Source organism: Salvelinus fontinalis, chromosome 10 (genome assembly GCF_029448725.1).
Source record: "Salvelinus fontinalis isolate EN_2023a chromosome 10, ASM2944872v1, whole genome shotgun sequence".
Taxonomy (NCBI): Eukaryota; Metazoa; Chordata; class Actinopteri; order Salmoniformes; family Salmonidae; genus Salvelinus; species Salvelinus fontinalis.
Genome location: NC_074674.1, coordinates 15,950,926 through 15,971,614, shown reverse-complemented (window position 1 = coordinate 15,971,614; position 20,689 = coordinate 15,950,926). Strand labels below are relative to the sequence as shown.

General features: G+C 42.2%; 1 protein-coding gene across 2 annotated transcripts in view; it reads left to right on the top strand.

Moving 5' to 3' along the window:
• Positions 1-14,236, top strand: part of LOC129863697 (electrogenic sodium bicarbonate cotransporter 1-like) — a 74,787-nt gene extending 60,551 nt beyond the window's left edge. The window contains exons 17-26 of one of the 2 annotated variants that reach the window (XM_055935870.1): positions 2,177-2,290; positions 3,359-3,520; positions 4,946-5,124; positions 5,491-5,563; positions 6,948-7,016; positions 7,286-7,459; positions 7,762-7,926; positions 8,556-8,658; positions 11,392-11,462; positions 11,661-14,236. In XM_055935870.1, coding sequence (XP_055791845.1) covers positions 2,177-2,290; positions 3,359-3,520; positions 4,946-5,124; positions 5,491-5,563; positions 6,948-7,016; positions 7,286-7,459; positions 7,762-7,926; positions 8,556-8,658; positions 11,392-11,432 — 1,080 coding nt within the window. In that variant the 3' untranslated portion in view covers positions 11,433-11,462; positions 11,661-14,236. Of the gene's footprint in view, positions 1-2,176; positions 2,291-3,358; positions 3,521-4,945; positions 5,125-5,490; positions 5,564-6,947; positions 7,017-7,285; positions 7,460-7,761; positions 7,927-8,555; positions 8,659-11,391; positions 11,471-11,660 lie in introns of both variants that reach the window. The other variant, XM_055935871.1, reaches the window with a different exon arrangement.
• The last annotated feature ends 6,453 nt before the right edge of the window (positions 14,237-20,689 follow it).

Below are 20,689 nucleotides of genomic sequence, written 5' to 3'. Positions count from 1 at the left end.
GCATTCGCACCACTCCAGTGCTCCACATCAGTTCCAACCTCGCTGCTAAAAACCGCTCCGCGCTCACAAGTAATAAAGGCTGCCATTCTTCAAAATCACAAGTTAATCAACACCCATCTATTTTTGTAAACTACCTGAATCTACCATTTGGTTTTGAAACATTGAAACCAAACCATATGATTTGAATAAAATCTTTTTTAATAAACATGAAAAGGTGAACGTAAGAAGTGCTTATCATTTCAAATAGGTTACACTATTAAACAACATATAAACACACGAAATAGGTCAGGAGCCAGACATGGGGCCCAATAAGGAATACAAATGTATTATTCCGGCTATATTATTTCAATTATTTCAAGGCTATAGCCTACAAAGAAATACATTGTGAAGCATTTGCGACTGCGTCACTAGGCTGGTAGGGACATAAAGCCTCGGCATTTAAACAACATTTTGTTGTCTATAAATCTCTAAATTGTGCATAATGCCTGTGACTTACTTAGAATTAAATACAAATTCAATGAAAAATGCCTTATTAGGCTCAGTCTACAGTGCCTTTGAATTAATTTTTAGAAACACGAGTTTGTCCAGAGTCTGTGGCTTCCGGCTCATGCGATGGTGCCTGGAGAGCAGGCCAGCAGCAGAGAATATCCTATCCGCGCTTGCAGAGTTGTTTTTTACATTTTTCTATAGGTAGGCCTAAAGGTTTTTAGGCAAAATAACCCAATCAAAACGAAAAGCTCCTTGAAAGTGGGAATATGCCAAGCGTATTGAGCCAAAATCTATTATTGTATAGATAAAACTTTTTAAGAGATCTGTTTTTTAGTTTATAAAAACTTTGCTACAATGACACACTTAGTTTGCTACCCACCTAGTTCCTTTCTTTTAACATGTGCACCGTAGTAAGTACACCACCATGCTTTTGGGATATGTGTTTTTTTAGATTCCACAATAGTTCTTTAGTTGTGGACACTACATCACTGTACTCCCTTTCTTGCTCTTGGTCCTCAACTTTGTAAGTCCCCTTGATTTTGCACCTGTGTTTGATCAGTTTCTTTACGAAAATATGTTTCAATATTAAAGTGTAAGTCTATGTGTTAGTGTGGGCATACACTAACACTACGCTTACTCTTCAGTGTATCTGTATCCTTAAATATAAACAAAACACCAGTGGATGAACTGCCTGGTATACAGTATGGGCAGTAGTCATCTCTGTATTTCCCAGTGGAGGCGGGCCCCATCCTCTTGTCCTCATTCACACACAGTCATTACATTAGTAGTGTGTGTTAAGCCAGCCAAGAGTCCTCTCTAGACTCCAGGGCCTTAGAGTTGGAGTGTTTATATAGGCAGATCATAATGATTAAGAGCGGGGGGGGCTGATCCTAGATCAGCACTTTAAAAAAAATACAGGCCCAGAGCAAGGCTCACTTTTACCCTGCTCCTCACTACTCTCTCTGTCAACTGCTTTATCTGTCTCATTGTCCTGCATTGCTGGCTCGGACCCTAGGCAGGGCCGTAGACCAGTGCTTGACTTGAGCAGGAGCTCAGCAGTACTGAGTACCTGCACCACTCATTTTCTACTGCTTGAGGTCCTGCACCTCATAAAATACTAGCTCCAAAGTTTTGTGCAGTCCCTGCACCTAAATATAAACATAACCGGCACCCAAAATAAGTAACAGCACTTATTATAGACCAAGTCAAGTAGACGTTAAAATAAAATTTCCACTAATTTACCTCACTTTGGGAAGGAGGGAGGGATCGCAGGGAGAGAAGGGAGGGTGGGGCACCTCCATTACATACTGTGCACAACATGATTCCAGTAGCCTATTTACAGTAAGGGGTTTCAATGTTTCGAAACATGGCTCAAATATATGGAGCAATAAGGTAACTGTAATCTAAATATACAATATGTACAGTGAGATGAATGTGACATCTGAGATAATTGGAACATTTTGGTTAGCCTTATTGTAATCACCCCCCCCCCCCCCAATAAAGCTTTGGCTAAATACCTGCACTCAATGAAACTACATTGGTCATAATGGCTTAGTTGGAAAACATTCTGCTCCACCCTCGTGAACACATTTTTGTGTGACGGAAAAAGGGTAGGTCTTACTGTATTGCCTCAGCCAAAAGCCTTGCCAAACTCAACAAAGGTTGTGCCTCCCTATTGTACCCGCAGGTGAGGAAACTGATCAGTGATTTTGCCATCATCCTGGCTATTGTCATCTTCTGTGGTGTGGATGCCTTGGTCGGAGTGGACACACCCAAGCTCATCGTGCCAACTGAATTCAAGGTGAGTACCAGGGTGGATGTCCGTGGTGTTGAGAAAGGCCTTGTGCAGAAACATTGGCTTTGTATATGGTCCACTATCTCCCCTGTTCTCGTTTTGTATAGTGCGTCGCTTCACGCCTGCATTCATTTTAGTGAAGATGCTTTTTATGCAAGTATAAGCGAAGGTGTATGTAGTACACTCTGGTCTAGAGTTTGATTTATATATTGACAATATCATTTTCTAGAGTTACTCAAGAGGGACAGGTGTATCAATCGGATCTCCGCCTGAACAACGCTGCATTTTCTTAGGAAGACATAAAGTCTTTGTAATCCTTGTCTTAAGGTCTTGTATAATCATTACCCGGTTGTGTACTACTGCCAAGGAGGGAGAGCAGATAGAACCTGAAACTCTGAGACAGAGTCTCTCACTGAGATTATTAGCTCACCTCAGTTTACCTCACCTCACTGGGGCCGAATGGTGGAGGGAGTGGGGGCGAGGGAGGGTGAGGTATCGAGCGTGGGGGTTGGAGGGGAGAGGTTGAATGGGGCAAGGGTGATGTGGGGGTGGAGGAAGAGGGGACATGTGAGGAGGTTGGGGGTGGGGTGAGGAACGGTAAGAGGGGGTGTGGGGAGGGTGCGTGCATGAAATACAAGGTGATTATAGGACATGGGGAGAACACTGAGGTCCTTATAGTTGCAGGTACAGACACAGCTTTGTGCGGCTGCAGACTAATTACAGAGTGTTTTCTTTGTCGTGTAATGATGTACCTCTCCAGGACTTTTAGACTCTAACTCAAAGTACAGCAGAATAAGGACATTCTCATGGAAACATTTTGTTTCCATGAGGTTGAATTTTTTTCAATGAGAGGAAATGTTTCATATATTGTCAGGGCAACCATATCACATTTTACATTGAGTCATGACACGCTCCTAACAACAAAATTACATTTCTAAGAACACCCTGAAACCATGACCGGGTTAGCTTGGTAAGGATGAAGCGGGAGAGAGTCTGTTGTCCTGTGTCTTTTAAATCAACCCTGGCCTACAATATTTATCTGACTGGCTGTGTCTCTCTGCTCCTGGTCCCCAGCCCACCAGCCCCAACCGTGGCTGGTTCGTGCCCCCGTTCGGAGGGAACCCGTGGTGGGTTTATCTGGCAGCAGCCCTCCCTGCTCTCCTGGTCACCATCCTGGTGTTCATGGACCAGCAGATCACCGCTGTCATCGTCAACAGAAAGGAGCACAAACTCAAGGTGAGGAGCGGGGGGATGGAGGGCGGAGGGGTAGAAGTGGAGGGATGAAGGGGCATTCGGTCAGAGGGGTAAGAGAATAGATAAGATAATGGCTTAATACACCACATGTATGTGGACACCTGCTCGTCGAACGTCTCATTCCAAAATCATGGGCATTAATATGGAGTTGGCTCCCTCTTTGCTGCTATAACAGCCTCCACTCTTCTGGGAAGGCTTACCACTAGACGTTGGAACATTGCTGCGGAGACTTGCTACCATTCAGCCACAAGAGCATTAGTGAGGTCGGGCACTGATTTTGGGCGATTAGGCCTGGCTCGCAGTCGGCGTTCCAATTCCTCCCAAAGGTGTTCGATGGGTTTGAGGTCAGGATCTGTGCAGGCAAGTCAAGTTCTTCCACACCGATCTCAACAAAACATTTCTGTATGGACCTTGCTTTGTGCCCGGGGGCATTGTCATGCTGAAACAGGAAAGGGCCTTCCCCAAACTGTTGCCACAAAGTTGGAAGCACAGAATCGTCTTGAATGTTATTGTATGCTGTAGCGTTAAGATATCCCTTCACTGGAACTAAGAGGCCTAGCATGAACCATGAAAAACAGCCCCAGACAATTATTCCTCCTCCACCAAACTTTACAGTTGGCACTATGCATTCGGGCAGGTAGTGTTCTCCTGGCATCTGTCAAACCCAGATTCATCCATCGGACTGCCAGATGGTGAAGCGGGATTCATCACTCCAGAGAACGTGTTTCCACTGCTCCAGAGTCCAATGGCAGCGAGCTTCACACCACTCCAGCCGACGCTTGGCATTGCACATGGTGATCTTAGGCTTGTGTGCGGCTGCTCGGCCATGGAAACCCATTTCATGAAGCTCCCGACAAACAGTTATTGTGCTGATGTTGCTTCCAGAGGCAGTTTGGAACTCGGCAGTGAGTGTTGCAACCGAGGACAGACGATTTGTACACGCTACGCGCTTCAGCACTTGTTGTTCCTAGATGTTTCCACTTCACAATAACAGCACTTACAGTTGACCAGGGCAGCTCTAGCAGGGCAGAAATTTGATGAACTGACTTGTAGGAAAGGTGGCATCCTATGACGGTGCCACATTAAAAGTCACTGAGCTCTTCACTACGGGCCATTCTAGTGGCAATGTTTGTCTATGGAGATTGCATTGCTGTGTACTCGATTTTATACATTTTATACATTTTATGTGACTGAAATAGCAGAATCCACTAATTTGAAGGGGTGTCCACATACTTTTGGTGATGTAGTGTATCTTAAGATACGGATAATGAACTGGAAAAGAACAGGGGCGGCCACACTTTGTATTGGATATTAAGTCAATGGCAACTCATTTGATTCCTTGTGGTTAGTGGTTACTGACACACACCTCTCCATTCCCTTCTCTTCTCTCTTTCCTCCACCACACAGAAAGGGGCAGGCTACCACTTGGACCTGTTCTGGGTAGCAGTACTACTCATTGTGTGTTCCTTCACGGGCCTGCCCTGGTACGTGGCTGCCACTGTCATCTCCATCGCCCACATCGACTCTCTGAAGATGGAGACCCAGTGCTCGGCTCCTGGGGAGCAGCCCAAGTTCCTGGGTGTCAGGTGGGTTGAGCAGGGAGGGGAGGGAGGGAGGTGAGAAGGGAGGAATGGAGAAAGAGTCAGTGAAGCGACGAGAGCTATCAGAGCAGAAAGCCTCCTGGCTCCTTTACATGTAGCCTACAGTACAATGGACTTGAGTTTCACTTTGTTGCCGTTCCCACACAGTCACGTTTTGTTTTTGTTTGAATAGAATACATTTTACAATCTCGTAGCAGTACGTGAACATGATGAAGTTATTTGACTGTCACATCAGAACAGTGGTCAATAGTTTGGACAGAAAGGTGAGAAAATTGACTGTGGTTGATGTGGTGTCTGTGCGGTGTGTGTTTTGTATGATGATGTGGGATGAACTATCCCTTCTTACCGCAGGGAGCAGAGGGTGACCGGTGTCATTGTCTTCGTTCTGACTGGACTGTCTGTCTTCATGGCTCCCATCCTCAAGGTAGTTCTTCATACACGTGTTCATTCCCCATTTCCCTTTAAATCTACCAGCTCTTTACCTTTCAATGTACCTGTCCATTCCCCGAACTCCATCTCATGTATTCCCTTTAAATCTACAATAATATATGCCATTTGGCAAACACTTTTCATATGAGTTGGCCTTAGCTGGAATCAAACCCACAATCCTGCCGCTAGCTGAGCTACACAGGACCAACAATCTACCTGTTCATTCCTTTAAATCTAACTTTTCAATTCTCAATTTACCGGATTACTGTCCTCCCCTTTTAGTGGGAAATCCCATCACTCATTCCAATTGTAAATAATGTGAATTATTCTGGTCATCCAATTAGTGAGGGGCCTAGTTGAGGTGATGTGATGTGAAATAAGCATGTTCATCATCAGGGCTTAGGGTCAGGTTGCAGCTCAGTGACTATGACTTCTCCGGTTTCCTGTCCTCTCCTTAATCTGACCATCATAAATGACTTTCCAGTTCTGTGAGTGGGAATGGTCCTCCCCCTTGTGGACCGTTTAGAGTAGTTACATCTCCATCTCTGAGATGGTGTCTTTTCGAGTGTAGTCTACTGTAGTCTCTTCACAGCCCATTGCTCCCCGAGCCATTTAGTGTGTGTGTGTGTGTGTGTGTGTGTGGTGGGTTTTATTCAGAATAAGTTAGTGTTTTGTTTTGTTCTACAACATCTAATTAAGTAGGAGCTGAAGACACCAAAAAGGTTAACGAGGGGGCCTCCCGAGTGGCGCAGCAGTCTAAGACGTCACTATAGACCCGGGTTCAATCCCAGGCTGTGTCGCAGCCGGTCGCAACCGTGTGCTGTCCATGTGGCGGCACACAATTGGCACAGCGTCGTCCGGGTTAGGGGAAGGTTTGGCCGGCTGAGATGTTCTTGTCCCATTGTGCTCTAGCGACTCCTTGTGGCGGGCATGCACGCTGACTTCGGTCACCAGCTGTACGGTGTTTTTTTGGGTGCGGTTGGCTTCCGGGTTAAGCAAGCAGTGTGTCAAGGAGCAGTGCAGCTTGGCAGGGTCATGTTTCGGAGGATGCATGGCTCTCGACCTTCGCCTCTCCCGAGTCTGTATGGGAGTTGCAGCGATGGGACAAGACTGGAACTACCAATTAGGGAGAAAAGGGGTAATAAGTACAACAGTTATTTATTTATTTGAGAGCGAACAAAACAACATGTAATCAAAAGTTAGCACTGTTGTTATTGGAAACAGGGTTAACCCTAACCCACATGTTTTGATAAGACGTCTTCATGTCAGCGCAGAAAAAAATAAAAAGGAAGGAACATGTTTGCTGATTGTATTTCTGTGGAAAACAGCCTCTATTACTTCCTTTGTCTTATTCACCCAGTCCTGTTCTGTATCCCCAGTTCATCCCTATGCCTGTGCTCTATGGCGTGTTCCTCTACATGGGCGTGGCATCTCTCAACGGTGTCCAGGTGAGTGGCTCTGACCCAAAATGAAGTCTGAAATGTTAGGCCTGATAGTGCTATTAACTGCCGCTAACCAACCTGGTACACCAGCCGCTTCCATGTATCTGGGCCTTAACTCTGTACAACTGTCAGTCAGAGAACACCGAGTCAAAATGGAATCTGAAACTCTGTGCCTGTTAGTTATGCTAGTCCATCAACAATAGTGTCTGTGATGCCAGTCGCACCCCCAGCCCATGTATCCTGGCCTTACTTCCGTGTGACTGTTTGTCCTTCAGTTCATGGATCGCCTGCAGCTTCTCCTGATGCCTGCCAAGCACCAGCCTGACCTGATCTACCTGCGCCACGTTCCCCAGCGTCGCATCCACCTGTTTACCTTCATACAGGCCCTCTGTCTCGCCCTCCTCTGGGTCCTTAAGTCCACCGTCGCTGCCATCATCTTCCCCGTCATGGTGAGCCATACGCATGCAACACACACACACACACACACATACAAATGCACGCACATACACACAAACATGCAAGTAAGTACACATACAAGATGAAATGTACCAATTAACCAATAATAAACCATTCTTACACATACAGATGGGTAAAATACGGTTGTGACGCATCCACTCACAGTGTGGAATCCGTGACTAGCTGACACAAACACACATACTGTACAATGAATCCAGCCACATACCCACCAACACAGTATATAGTAGAACCATTGTCTATCTCCATTGATGTGCGTCTGTGTCCGTCTCTCCAGATCTTGGCCCTGGTGGCGGTCAGAAGGGCCATGGACTACATCTTCTCTCAGCACGACCTCAGCTACCTGGACGACGTCATCCCGGAGAAAGACAAGAAGAAGAAGGAGGACGAGAAGAGGAAGAAGAAGCAGAAGAAAGGAAGCATCGACAGTGAAATCGATTTTGTACGTCATTTTGAGGCTTTATTGGAAGCAAATCAGTCTGTTTAATTTAATGTGTTTTTCCCCCACGGGTTCTACCTTTGTGAGGACGATAATAGTAGTAATGGTACTAATGTAGCACTATTATGTTACTTTTTGTACTGACACCCTTAACTCATGACCTGTCGTCCCTCCTAAAAGTCCACCACTTCTCCAATCCTCAATTTTGTCACCTGTGTTCTCCAATACTATCTCTCTGAAATGAATACTGTCTGTCTGTCTGAGCACTATCTTTTCCACGGACTTACGGTACAGAAATGACCAGGTTTTTGTATAGAAACGACATTGTAAAATCGTTAATAACACAGCACGAATGACAGTATGAATTACTTGTTTGTTTCTTTGGGATACTTTAAGAGAAGCGCCACTAGACACCATTACAGTAAACGCATGGGTCGTGTTCATTATTTACCAAACTGAAGTAAAATGCAATGAAACGGGTAAAGAAACACACGTTTTGGTTTTCCATTGCAAAATGATTTTTTGCTGCTGTGTGCCCAAATTAATACGACCCATTTAATTAGTTGCCAATATGTTAATTAGTTGCCAATATGCAAAACAAATATAGCCATTGTTATTGTCTCTCCCTCCAGCCCTCTGAGTACCCCTACAATGACAATATCCCCGGTATTAAAATCTCCATGGATATAATGGAGACGGAGCCCATGTTGGGGAATAAGGATAAGACCTCAGACAGTGAGTACAACAGGATTGCGTGGGGTCTCTTACCCACAACCGCACTGGGCTTACTTACTTACTGAGTGCTGCTAATGCCTTCTTGGAATTGTTTCTCGCTTACCTTCTTGCCCGCTTTCCTTCTTTTCCTCTGGGAGAATCTTATTTGGTTTTGCTCGACTCCTCGCGTCCTGTTTTCCACCGAGGGAGTGGAGGCGAGGAGAGGAAACATGGAAACACAACAAATCCCACGATACATGTGTAAAGTGCTAAAAACAAATTTAGCTAGTTGTGCAAGACATTTTATAGAAAAAGGGGTAGGTGGTGTATGGTTTTTAAATGTTGGCATGCTTTTCCCCTTTGAGAAAACAACAGCTGATTCAAAGGGGATGTGGTGGATTTTAAAACACTTCCGCATTTGCTGCCAGGAGAATACTCTTGTGCATCCTCTGCCGAACTAGGTAATCGCGTAACGGAGCGTACTCCTCCGATCAGCCTACTAACGAACTATGCCCAATTGAAAATCAATCTCCCTCCCTCCCTCTCTCTCCACAAAGCACTAACCTCATCTTTGGGTCTTCATCAGATCTCATGCTTTTCTGTGACTTTGCAGACATCCAGCTTTATTTTGAGAAACTAATGCAGATGACCTTACTTTTCGATTTCTTTCATACTGTTATTTTATTTTCAGCTGCTTTCGAATGCTTAATTAAAGGTCCAATGCAGCCATTTTTTTTTTATCTCAAAATCAAATTATTTTGATCAAGCACCTTAATGTGATTGTTTTCAATTAAAAAAGTCAACAAGGAAAATAAAATCAAGAATTTCGCAGTAATTTTGCTAGGACTGTCTGAGTGGGAAGTGGAAAACTGAAAATATGCTGTTATTGGCAGAGAGGTTTGGAACTCTCTTTCTTATTGGTCTACTAAATAATTTACCACATGGCGATGTCACCACGGAAGGCCAAAACTCCATCCCACCAAATCAGGCCATCTTTTCAAACAGCTCTTACACTGAATGGGCGTTATCATAATGTTCACAATTTCACAGTATTATTTCAATCTCATAGTGTGGAAATATACACTACCGGTCAAAAGTTTTAGAACACCTACTCATTCAAGGGTTTTTATTTATTTTTACTATTTTCTACATTGTAGAATAATAGTGAAGACATCGAAACTATGAAATAACACACATGGAATCATGTAGTAATCTTCAAATAGCCACCCTTTGCCTTGATGACATCTTTGCACATTCTTGGCATTCTCTCAACCAGCTTCACCTGGAATGCTTTTCCAACAGTTGTGAAGGAGTTCCCACAAATGCTGAGCACTTGTTGGCTGCTTTTCCTTAAGTCCGCGGTCCGACTCATCCCAAACCATCTCAATTTGGTTGAGGTCGGGGGATTGTGGAGGCCAGGTCATCTGATGCAGCACTCCATCACTCTCCTTCTTGGTCAAATAGCCCTTACACAGCCTGGAGGTGTGTTGGGTCATTGTCCTGTTGAAAAACAAATGAAAGTCCCACTAAGCACAAACCAGATGGGATGGCATATCGGTGCAGAATGCTGTGGTAGCCATGCTGTTTAAGTGTGTGCCTTGAATTCTAAATAAATCACAGACAGTGTCACCAGCAAAGCACACCCACACCATAACACTTCCTCCTTCATGCTTCACGGTGGGAAATACACATGCGGAGATCATCCATTCACCCACACCGTGTCTCGCAAAGAAACGGCAGTTGGAACCAAAAATCTCCAATTTGGACTCCACGCCAAAGGACAAATTTCCATCGGTCTAAAGTCCATTGCTCGTGTTTCTTGGCCCAAGCAAGTCTCTTCTTCTTATTGGTGTCCTTTAGTAGTGGTTTCTTTGAAGAAATTCGACCACGAAGGCCTGATTAACACAGTCTCCTCTGAACAGTTGATGTTGAGATGTGTCTGTTTCTTGAACTCTGTGAAGCATTTATTTGGGCTGCAATTTCCGAGGCTGGTAACTCTAATGAACTTATCCTCTGCAGCAGAGGTAACTCTGGGTCTTCCATTCCGGTGGCGGTCCTCATGAGAGCCAGTTTCATCATAGCGCTTGATGGTTTTTGTGACTACACTTGAAGAAATGTTTCGTGTTGACTGACCTTCATGTCTTAAAGTAATGATGGACTGTCGTTTCTCTTTGCTTATTTGAGCTGTTCTTGCCATAAATTGGACTTGGTCTTTTACCAAATAGTCCCATCTTCTGTATACCCCCCCTACCTTGTCACAACACAATTGATTGGCTCAAACGCATTAAGAAGGAATGAAATTCCACAAATGAACTTTTAAGAAGGCACACCTGTTAAATGAAATGCATTCCAGGTGACTACCTCATGAAGTTGGTTGAGAGAATGCCAAGAGTGTGTAAAGCTGTCAAAGGCAAAGGGTATTTTGATTTGTTTAACAATTTTTTGGTTACAACATGATTCCGTATTTGTTATTTCATAGTTTTGATGTCTTCACTATTATTTAACAATGTAGAAAATAGTAAAAATTAAGAAAAATCCTTGAATGAGTAGGTGTTCTAAAACTTTTGACCGGTAGCGTATGTACACATGAAAATCACGTTTTGACTGCACTCGGTCTTTAACAGCTGCTTCTACTGTGAAACATCCTGGCTTTGCAAAGCTTGCTCTAACTTTCCTCTTTTGCTATACCTGTCTTAAATTGGGAGTGGCTAAAACATTATGTTAATGTTGTGTGTATTTGGTCTTCTCCCGTAGGACCCCCGTCGTCTTTCCTTGACCCACATTCAGCATGCTGAGGGCTACTTTAAGCCCACGACTGTTGCAAGGTAACTATGTGAGTGTGCCTGCTTGCATTCCTTATTCTATACCCACAGACACTCACACCAATATCACATGTTGTGACAATCTATTCTGGAGTACAGCTTGTCATATTAACGTTGAACGTTTGTTGTCCCTGGTTGTTCACTCTCTCATACTTCGCTCTGCCTCCGCCTCCACCTCCACTCTCTTTCTTTCTCTTTCAGTCTGAATCCATTAAAAAAAGCAGCGCCTCAGATTAGGATAGAACTGGAGCAAGAGGACAAAAGCTTCTTCTGGAAAAAACAGGCTCCGGGTTCTGAAACGTCCCTTTAGTCTAACAACAAGCCGTCCTGATGTCCAAACAACCCAACAGAACCAGCAGCATTACCTGCACACCACTACTCAACACAACACAGTTGACTGAAGTCCCATAGGGCCCTGGTCAAAATCAGTGCACCATATAGGGAACAGACTTGGGTTCAAATACCCTTTCAGGTATTTCAATTCGTTTTCAATTACCTTTCAATGCATTTCAAAACAGGTATTCAGAAAACCTTTATTTGAAAAAACAAGCAGTTGAATATTGGAATGTATTTGGAAATACACTTGGTAAGTATTTGAAAATACTCAAATGCATGGACTGAAATACACTCCCATGCATTTAACCCAGCTATATGAAAATATGAAAATATACGTTCAAATACAATTTGGTCAACTATTTGTTTTTTTGCATGTAACCATTTGAATACTCAAATAAAAGTATTTGTTTGGGGCTGTGTATTTGAAAATACTCAAATACACATGTATTTGAACCCAGGTCTGGTAGGGAATAGGGTGCCCTTGTGGATGTAACCACAGACTCCTACAGCAGCCTCTTTTATACTGTAGCACTGTTGTATAGTCCTCCTTTTAATGTCCTGCTTAAGTACATATTTTTTATTTTTTTTAAACGGACAGAATTCTTTGTTTTGAGATTGACAAGTATAGGAGGGACTCTTGTGATAGGGGAGATGTGATTCTTCATTTGCTGTATAAAAAAGGTAATGGCCTATTCCGCGCCAGCGTAGCCTGAAAATATTTTCTGCTCCCGCTGGCCCTAATGCCCTAATGCTCTGTACCAAGGAAATCTTTGAAGTTCATTGTTAGCCATTTATGGCTAATTCATGGGTAAGGTATTCATGATTTTATAAAGCATTCACAAACTAATGCAATGCTTTATGTATTCCTAGTACATGCCAGTTAGATCATTAAGTACACCATACTTTCTTATACAGATCTTATGGAGATGTGACGTTAAACTGGACTGTCCTATTTTTGCCCGGCCAGAACAGATCAAACTTTCAAATCCCATTATTTTTTCATGTCCTAGTGTCCAGCATAGGCCTATTATAGTGTTCTTGTTCATGTATATTAATATTCTTCCGTCTTTTCTCTTTACCCCTTCACACTTGTATTATTTATTTAATCTCTATCTATGCAAAAAAAAAAACAGAAATGCTCTTGATTCAAAATGTTGATTTGAGTATTTTCCTTCCCATTGTGTGTGAAACTTTTCTGATTTGAACTGTTTCCCTAATAATGTCTGTTGTTTCTATCAGCTTTATAAGAGACAGGAGGACTTCAACCACAATTATCTGTAGTAGGGATTGAAATACATGTATATACTTGTATTTGTAGCTCTACATCTGACTTAATTAATGTAGGCGCCAGGTATTTGTAAGTACAGTATGATGCACACATTATTATTATTATTATGCAATTATCTGTCATCAGACTGAATTCTTTTTATGAAAGGGCACAGCATAGAGATCATATCTAATCACTTTTTTGAGTTCCTTTTGCTCTGTAACAAATACATTAAAAGAGATTTTTATTTGTATCATATTGAAATGAAATGAAAATGCAATAACAGTGACGTATATTATATTGCTGAGAGAATAAGTCCAATAATAATTAAGTGTATTGACTATTAAGCCCGCCGTTAATGAGATGACGGCGTTTTTACAGTCGTCTGTGGAGTGACATTTGTACTACTACTTTTTTTTTTAACAAAGTGATGATTCAGTGTTGTTTTTATTATTATATTAAACTGATGATGAACTGATTAATCACTGTGAGACAATGCAATGTCGAAGTTCCTTGTGTCTTGCAGTTGCATTTCTGAAAAAAAACTAACGCCGTGTATAGTTTGCAGCTTTTCACGACGCTCCATACCAAGAGAAAATATGAATTCAAAAAAACATTTATTTAATCTCTTCCACGAGCCGACTCGCTCAGTGGAAATTGAACCTGGGGATGAGGTTATACAACATTTCAGAGCTGCCATTTTACTGATAAACGGATACATTGCAGCCCTTTATAGAATGTATTTTTTAGATACAGTGTTACAAATTAAGGCTTAAATTATTCACTTGGGCAAAATTGATTTTGTGGTCTTAGTGATTACTGGGTTTATAAATGATAAAAGATACTGTAGTGATAAAATACCCAAATTATATTTGTTGTAATCTTGAGGGGTATAATCAAACAAGATTGTTTTGTAGGTGTATCGGAAGTGTGAGAGGACTGCATCGGATGTTGAAATGATGGTACACTCTTTATCAGGGTCACTATTGATGTCATGTTTTCTATCCTAAATAATGCCAGCATCCTATCTTAAATCAGTCTTGGGACAAAAGTTAATCGTCTGTACAGTATATTCATTTTCTGGGATTCAAATTTTAGGATGAGTCCATGTTTTGCTGTAAAATGTGTTGATTCAGTGGGCTAATTGAATTAAAAATCTATGTTTTTAATATTATTGACACATTTGGGACAATATTTCTATCTACAAACATGGTTCATATTCAATAAGCACTTAGATACAGGTGTCAAGCAGTTTATTGTAAAACGTGGTAGAACAAAAGATTCAAGCAATAAAACTATAATTACCATCAATTAAACCTAGAGTACTTGTAAGACTTATGGTATTTCCCTTCATCTCTATAGACTAACTTGAATGAGTATGTTACTTATAAAATGATTGATTTGGCATATACATTTTTCAAATGACGTACATTGACAGCAATAAACTCACTTTGAAAATGATTGTGTTAGTCTGTCCATGTAAAAAAAATTATATTTGATCTATTATAACCTTGCCAAACATTCAGGGGCCGGATTTACAAATCCTTCTTAAGAAATGTCTTCTGAACTGCCATTTTCCTGGTCTCTTTGCAAAATAACTGACGTTAGATTGACCACCTGATCAGATAGACTGCCGGCAGACACTGTTATTGGTTGATATACCCCGTTACCATAGACGTCATAATATGTTGAAGTTGAATGAGCCAGAGCAATCTATAGGGGTCAACCATAGGGTCAACAATTTAACTGGGATGAGAAACATAACCATGGAGAAAAGTGAGCTGATGAGATCAAAGTGAGCTACTTAAAGACCATTAGGCCTAGCTCAATCTCCTGTCCGATAGAAAGGCCTAGAGCAGGGCACACAAGGTCTCTGTCCACACATGTTGTAGGTGGATAAGCTGTGTTTTGTGTTCACCTAACAGACGTTCGCTCAAGCATTATGAAAATGACCTTCTGTCACAGCATCGGATCTAACAGCAAAGATAACCACTAGTGATGGCTGCTGCATAGTTTCCATTGCCGTAGCGAACAGAATCACGGGAACGGAATGAACGCCTAATGAGCTCAAATCTGTAACTATCTTGTATGGTCATGGTTGCCAGGGGAAAAGACGATCGCTTGAGGTTACCCGTTACTTTGATCTTGAGGACCACATGACATAATAAAAAAAAAAAAAAGTTTTATTGTCACATACAGTTGCAGTTAAAAGTGTAAAAAAAAATAGGGTTAAGCACCTTGCTCAAGGGCACATCAACAGATTTTTCAACTTGTTGGCTCAGGTATTCATACCCACCTTTCAGTTACTGGCCCAACACTGTAACCACGAGGCTACGTGCTGCCCAAAGCATGGTGATTCCCATAGGAATTTCCATAGCATGTTCCCACAGATTTCAGGCATCCATAAACCTGATTTGAGATTACAGGTGTCTCTTTCATGGAGGGTGAAGGATGATGCTATGCCAAAACGTGGGTAGGAAGAAAGAAAATATTACTCCCTAGGTTATACTTATGTCGTCCATACGCCTTCCCATTGGGTGTGATATATAGGTCTACCTGAATGTTGGTTTTAATTGATAGAGACAATACAGTGTTTTGATTGTAGATTTTCTTTCTGAATTCATTACTGACATGAGCACAAAGAACATGTTGACATGTCAGATCCATATTTGCATTGCCTCATTGCCTTGAAAGAATTGAGATAAGAGACATAAATAGTGGCCAGTACTAGAAGTAGGTTAAAGTTAATCTGCACCCTAAAGACTTGTTTCAACATTTCATATTGACTGAAAACATCAAAGGTGGATCAGATACGATAAGAGGAGAAGTGGGAAGTGGATTCTGGCCTGTGAGAGCCACCTAGGCTGCGTTTACACAGGCAGCCAAATTCTGATATTTGTTGACCAATCAGTTCAGCTCTAAAAAGATCTGATGCGAAAAGATCTGATGTGATTGGTCAAAAGGCAAAGTAGTGTAAAATAAAATCTGAATTGAGCTGCCTGTGTAAACACACCTAGAGGGCTTGGAGCCTCCGGTCCCTGGTATGACCACTGAGTGGCAGTATAGACAAGGATGGACACTAGGCAAAACTAATGTTTTATTGACCAAGGACAGCAGTGGGGGTTCTAGCTTCTTGTATCCTCTGCCTTGATGTTCAGAGACCTAATACAAGTATTTCTGTTTGTCCAGCATATTCTAGATCTCTTGCGCTCTTGGAGAGAAAACAATGTCTTTATTCCTTGAAATAACATTGAACTCTTGAAGGTGGGAATTCGTGTAGGGGGGAATTCTGACCTGAGTTACAGGTACATGTACATGTATGCAACTTTCTCTCTATGCCTATTCTGTCCTTGAATTTACGCATGGGGAAAAGCCACGCTTTTGGGGTGGTGGTCGAAGAGATGGAGGTGTGGCAGAGGTGTGTCTACACCGTATTCTGACCTTGATTTATGCTGTGTTCATAACCAAGTGGGAAGTTGGTATTTAAATCAAATCAAATCAAATCAAATTTATTAGTCACATACACATGGTTAGCAGATGTTAATGCGAGTGTAGCGAAATGCTTGTGCTTCTAGTTCCGACAATGCAGTAATAACAACACGTAATCTAACCTAACAATTCCTCAACTACTACCTTATACACGCAAGTGTAAAGGGATAAAGAATATGTACATAGAGATATATGAATGAGTGATGGTACAGAACGGCATAGGCAATGGTGCAGTTCATGGTATAGAGTACGGTATATACCTATGAGATGAGTACTGTAGGGTATGTAAACATAAAGTGGCATAGTTTAAAGTGGCTAGTGGTCCATGTATTACATAAGATGGCAAGATGCAGTAGATGATATAGAGTACAGTATATACATATACATAAGAGATGTGTAATGTAGGGTATGTAAACATTATATTAGGTGGCATTGTTTAAAGTGGCTGGTGGTACATTTTTACATAATTTCCATCAATTGCCATTTTTAAAGTGGCTGGAGTTGAGTCAGTATGTTGGCAGCGGCCGCTAAATGTTAGTGGTGGCTGTTTAACAGTCTGATGGCCTTGAGATAGAAGCTGTTTTTCAGTCTCTCGGTCCCTGCTTGGATGCACCTGTACTGACCTCACCTTCTGGATGATAGCGGGGTGAACAGGCAGTGGCTTGGGTGGTTGTTGTCCTTGATGATCTTTATGGCCTTCCTGTGACATCGGGTGGTGTAGGTGTCCTGGAGGGCAGGTAGTTTGCCCCGGGTGATGCGTTCTGCCGACCTCACTACCCTCTGGAGAGCCTTACGGTTGTGTGCGGAGCAGTTGCCGTACCAGGCGGTGATACAGCCCGACAGGATGCTCTCGATTGTGCATCTGTAGAAGTTTGTGAGTGCTTTTGGTGACAAGCCGAATTTCTTCAGCCTCCTGAGGTTTTACCATTTACCACATGCGACTGGGTATATACCACTTGAACACCACTCTAACTGATAATTACTAGAGGGAAACTCATTTATCATCCCTGAACTCTGAACTTCTCCCTGAACTTCTCCCACATGCTGACCTATGACGTCACCTACCGTACAAAGGAAATGACCTAGATAACAGAATTTTTGGCAGTTAAATGCAACAAAACAGTATTTATAAAAAGCAGTCAATTAATATGGTTTTTGAACACTATCATTTGTTTACAAGCATGATAGCTGTACTTCAAATTAGTTTATGGTTGACGCAGCTTGTTCGCTATTAGCCAATAGCCGTTTCTCAACAAGTTCAAATTAGTTTATGGTTGACGCAGTTGTTCGCTATTAGCCAATAGGCGTTTCTCAACGAGTTCAAATTAGTTTACGGTTGACGCAGTTGTTTGCTATTAGCCAATAGGCGTTTCTCAACAAGTTCAAATTAGTTTATGGTTGACGCAGCTTGTTCGCTATTAGCCAATAGCCGTTTCTCAACAAGTTCAAATTAGTTTATGGTTGATGCAGTTGTTCGCTATTAGCCAATAGCCGTTTCTCAACAAGTTCAAATTAGTTTATGGTTGACGCAGTTGTTCGCTATTAGCCAATAGCCGTTTCTCAACAAGTTCAAATTAGTTTATGGTTGACGCAGTTGTTCGCTATTAGCCAATAGCCATTTCTCAACAACTTCAAATTAGTTTATGGTTGACCAGCTTGTTCACTATTAGCCAATAGGCGTTTCTCAACGAGTTCAAAGCATGTGAATGTATCCAACTGGTATTTATGACTTCACATCTGCTAATTACCACCTTTCCCACTTGTTCATGATTGCAGAATTAGTTCCACCAGCTTTACACGCAAGGAAACAACGAATAAGGTCGAGCAACCTGTTGTGAACATCTAATTCATTTTTCCCAATAGCAATAACACCATACTCCATGCAATGTATTTAAAGATTGAAAAGAGCTATTGATAAGAGCTAGGTAAATGAGTACGCTGTTTGGATAAGGGGATTGTAAATATATATGACAATTGTTTTAGATCTATTTTACCTGGAGACAAATGTGAAACCAGTCATATGGCAACAAGCGGAAGCATATCAACTTGACAGGTACAGCATGTGCGCCCTTTTCCCACCGTGAAGTATATGACATGCAGAATTTCAATTGTATGAACTTATAACTTGCAGGGATGAATCTTGGAGACGCAAGCCAAATGTGATGGGAAGCCAAACCCGTGCCGAGTAACAGTCGGGCCAAACGGAACCTTTGTGTGCTCTAGACTTTAATATGTTTGTTATTTCACAACTTGTATCGTGTTAAATATTAGCCGCTGTTGATAGCCACCGTCATTTGGCATCATTCCCTTTCTTTCCTCTGTCACGCCCGTGTGGTTGATCCTCAGGGTCGCTAGCAATAGTGGATAATATTTAACTTATTAAGTTGTTCAATCATTTGGGACACATAGTCCATTTCATGGAATCATCATGGAACGCAGACCAGGCCTGGAAGTTTAAACCTGGAGCCTGGCACATGGTTTATGACAACTGCACCGTTGCCATGTCAGTTTCATGATCAGTGAGGATTGGGATAGATGTATAGGACTATTGGTCAACCCGTATTGTTACAGTTCTCTCCCCTTCCGATATTTAATGGATTGAACAACTGAATGGCCACCTTCAGGATTAATCAAACCACTGTATTTTTGATTCACCAATATATTTAGTGTGTAAAGGCTCTCCAAACCTGTTTTATGTAGGTAGATTCCTAAATGCGTCCCTAATCGTAAATAATATAAACCCATAGGAAAAGCATAGATTTCCTAGATCTGAATCGGGCCCTGTAGAGATCAACCCGACCAAACCTAAATGAGGCTGCTCTTTGGTCTCTCTGGTCTCGCTCTGGTTCTGTGCTCAAACTGTGCATTACCCGAAGGCCTGCACCCTGCTGTGTGTGTCATTTGTTCGATCTGGCGTTCTCCACTCCTGGGGCCCTGTAACCTCACTGTGAGGACAGAGATTCAACTGGGATGGGTTTGGATGTGGATGTCTTAAGCGTCTTCTCCAAGAGTGTTCAATCAAACTCCCACAGAGTGGTTAGACGCTAGAGCATGGATTTTCAATCTGGGGATCACTGAGGTAATGCAAGTGGTCCGTGAAAATACACATACAAAAATACTTAGAAAAGAGGAGAATGTCTTTCTTATGACGCCAACTTGATTTCTTATTTCCAAATGCAAATTACACTCACTGGAGTATCTGACATGGGCTTTTGAAAAAGCACCCGAGAGCAAGACTGGCCCAGCCAAAATGCAATATAATGTTTAGGGCCCTGCGGCTGGTAGGGGGCTACAGACCAACAAAAGAATGACTTGTTCCTATTATTATGTCAGTCAATGACAGTCACTCAATTAGCTCATGTCAGCTATCATTTTTAGACAGCTGGCTAGACTAACTTACCTAGCAATCTAAACGTGGTAGTAATTATAGCTTACCGACCAGGAACGCAGGTCACGTGCACAAGGGTCAGACCTCCAGTGAGGCCCACTTGATTCTGTTAGTCACTCTCACTAAGATATCATGAACATGGCATAAGTCATGGCAAAATGTGTGGAATTGCTGGAAATTAGCTTATGCTGATTTTAGCTGGGACTTTTAGCAGTTTGCCTGGGTGGGGGTCCCTTGGAAAGAGATGTTTGTAGACCCCTGATGTAGAGAACAAACCCACCAAACCTCAATGAAGCTGCTCTTTCGTCTCTCTCAGGTCCGGTACTCAAACTGCATCAGTGTTTCCTGTTGAAAAATGTCTAGCATTGGGGGGAAAAGGTCACAGAGGGTGGGGGTTCGGGGGTTGGTCCCTTTTTAACAAAGGCCATTAAAACGGCTGTTTTCCCCGCGATGGCAAGAATCTTTGAGCGTTGACTGCTTGACAGAATGTTTTCCTCCCTGTGGCACTCATACCATGAATGTACCTCGAGAATAATATTTATCTGGCACAGAACACACAACAAGCAGACTAGTTAAATATATATACTATTCTACCATGGGGTTGTCTGATTAAAAATATATATATTTGTAAGGAAGTCTGTGTGTAGCTGGTGTATAGGAGTCAGGCGCAGGACAGCAGATATGAGCAAATAAACGTATTTTACTCAACATATATAAATGCAATACAAAAACAGAGCCCACATTAACGGA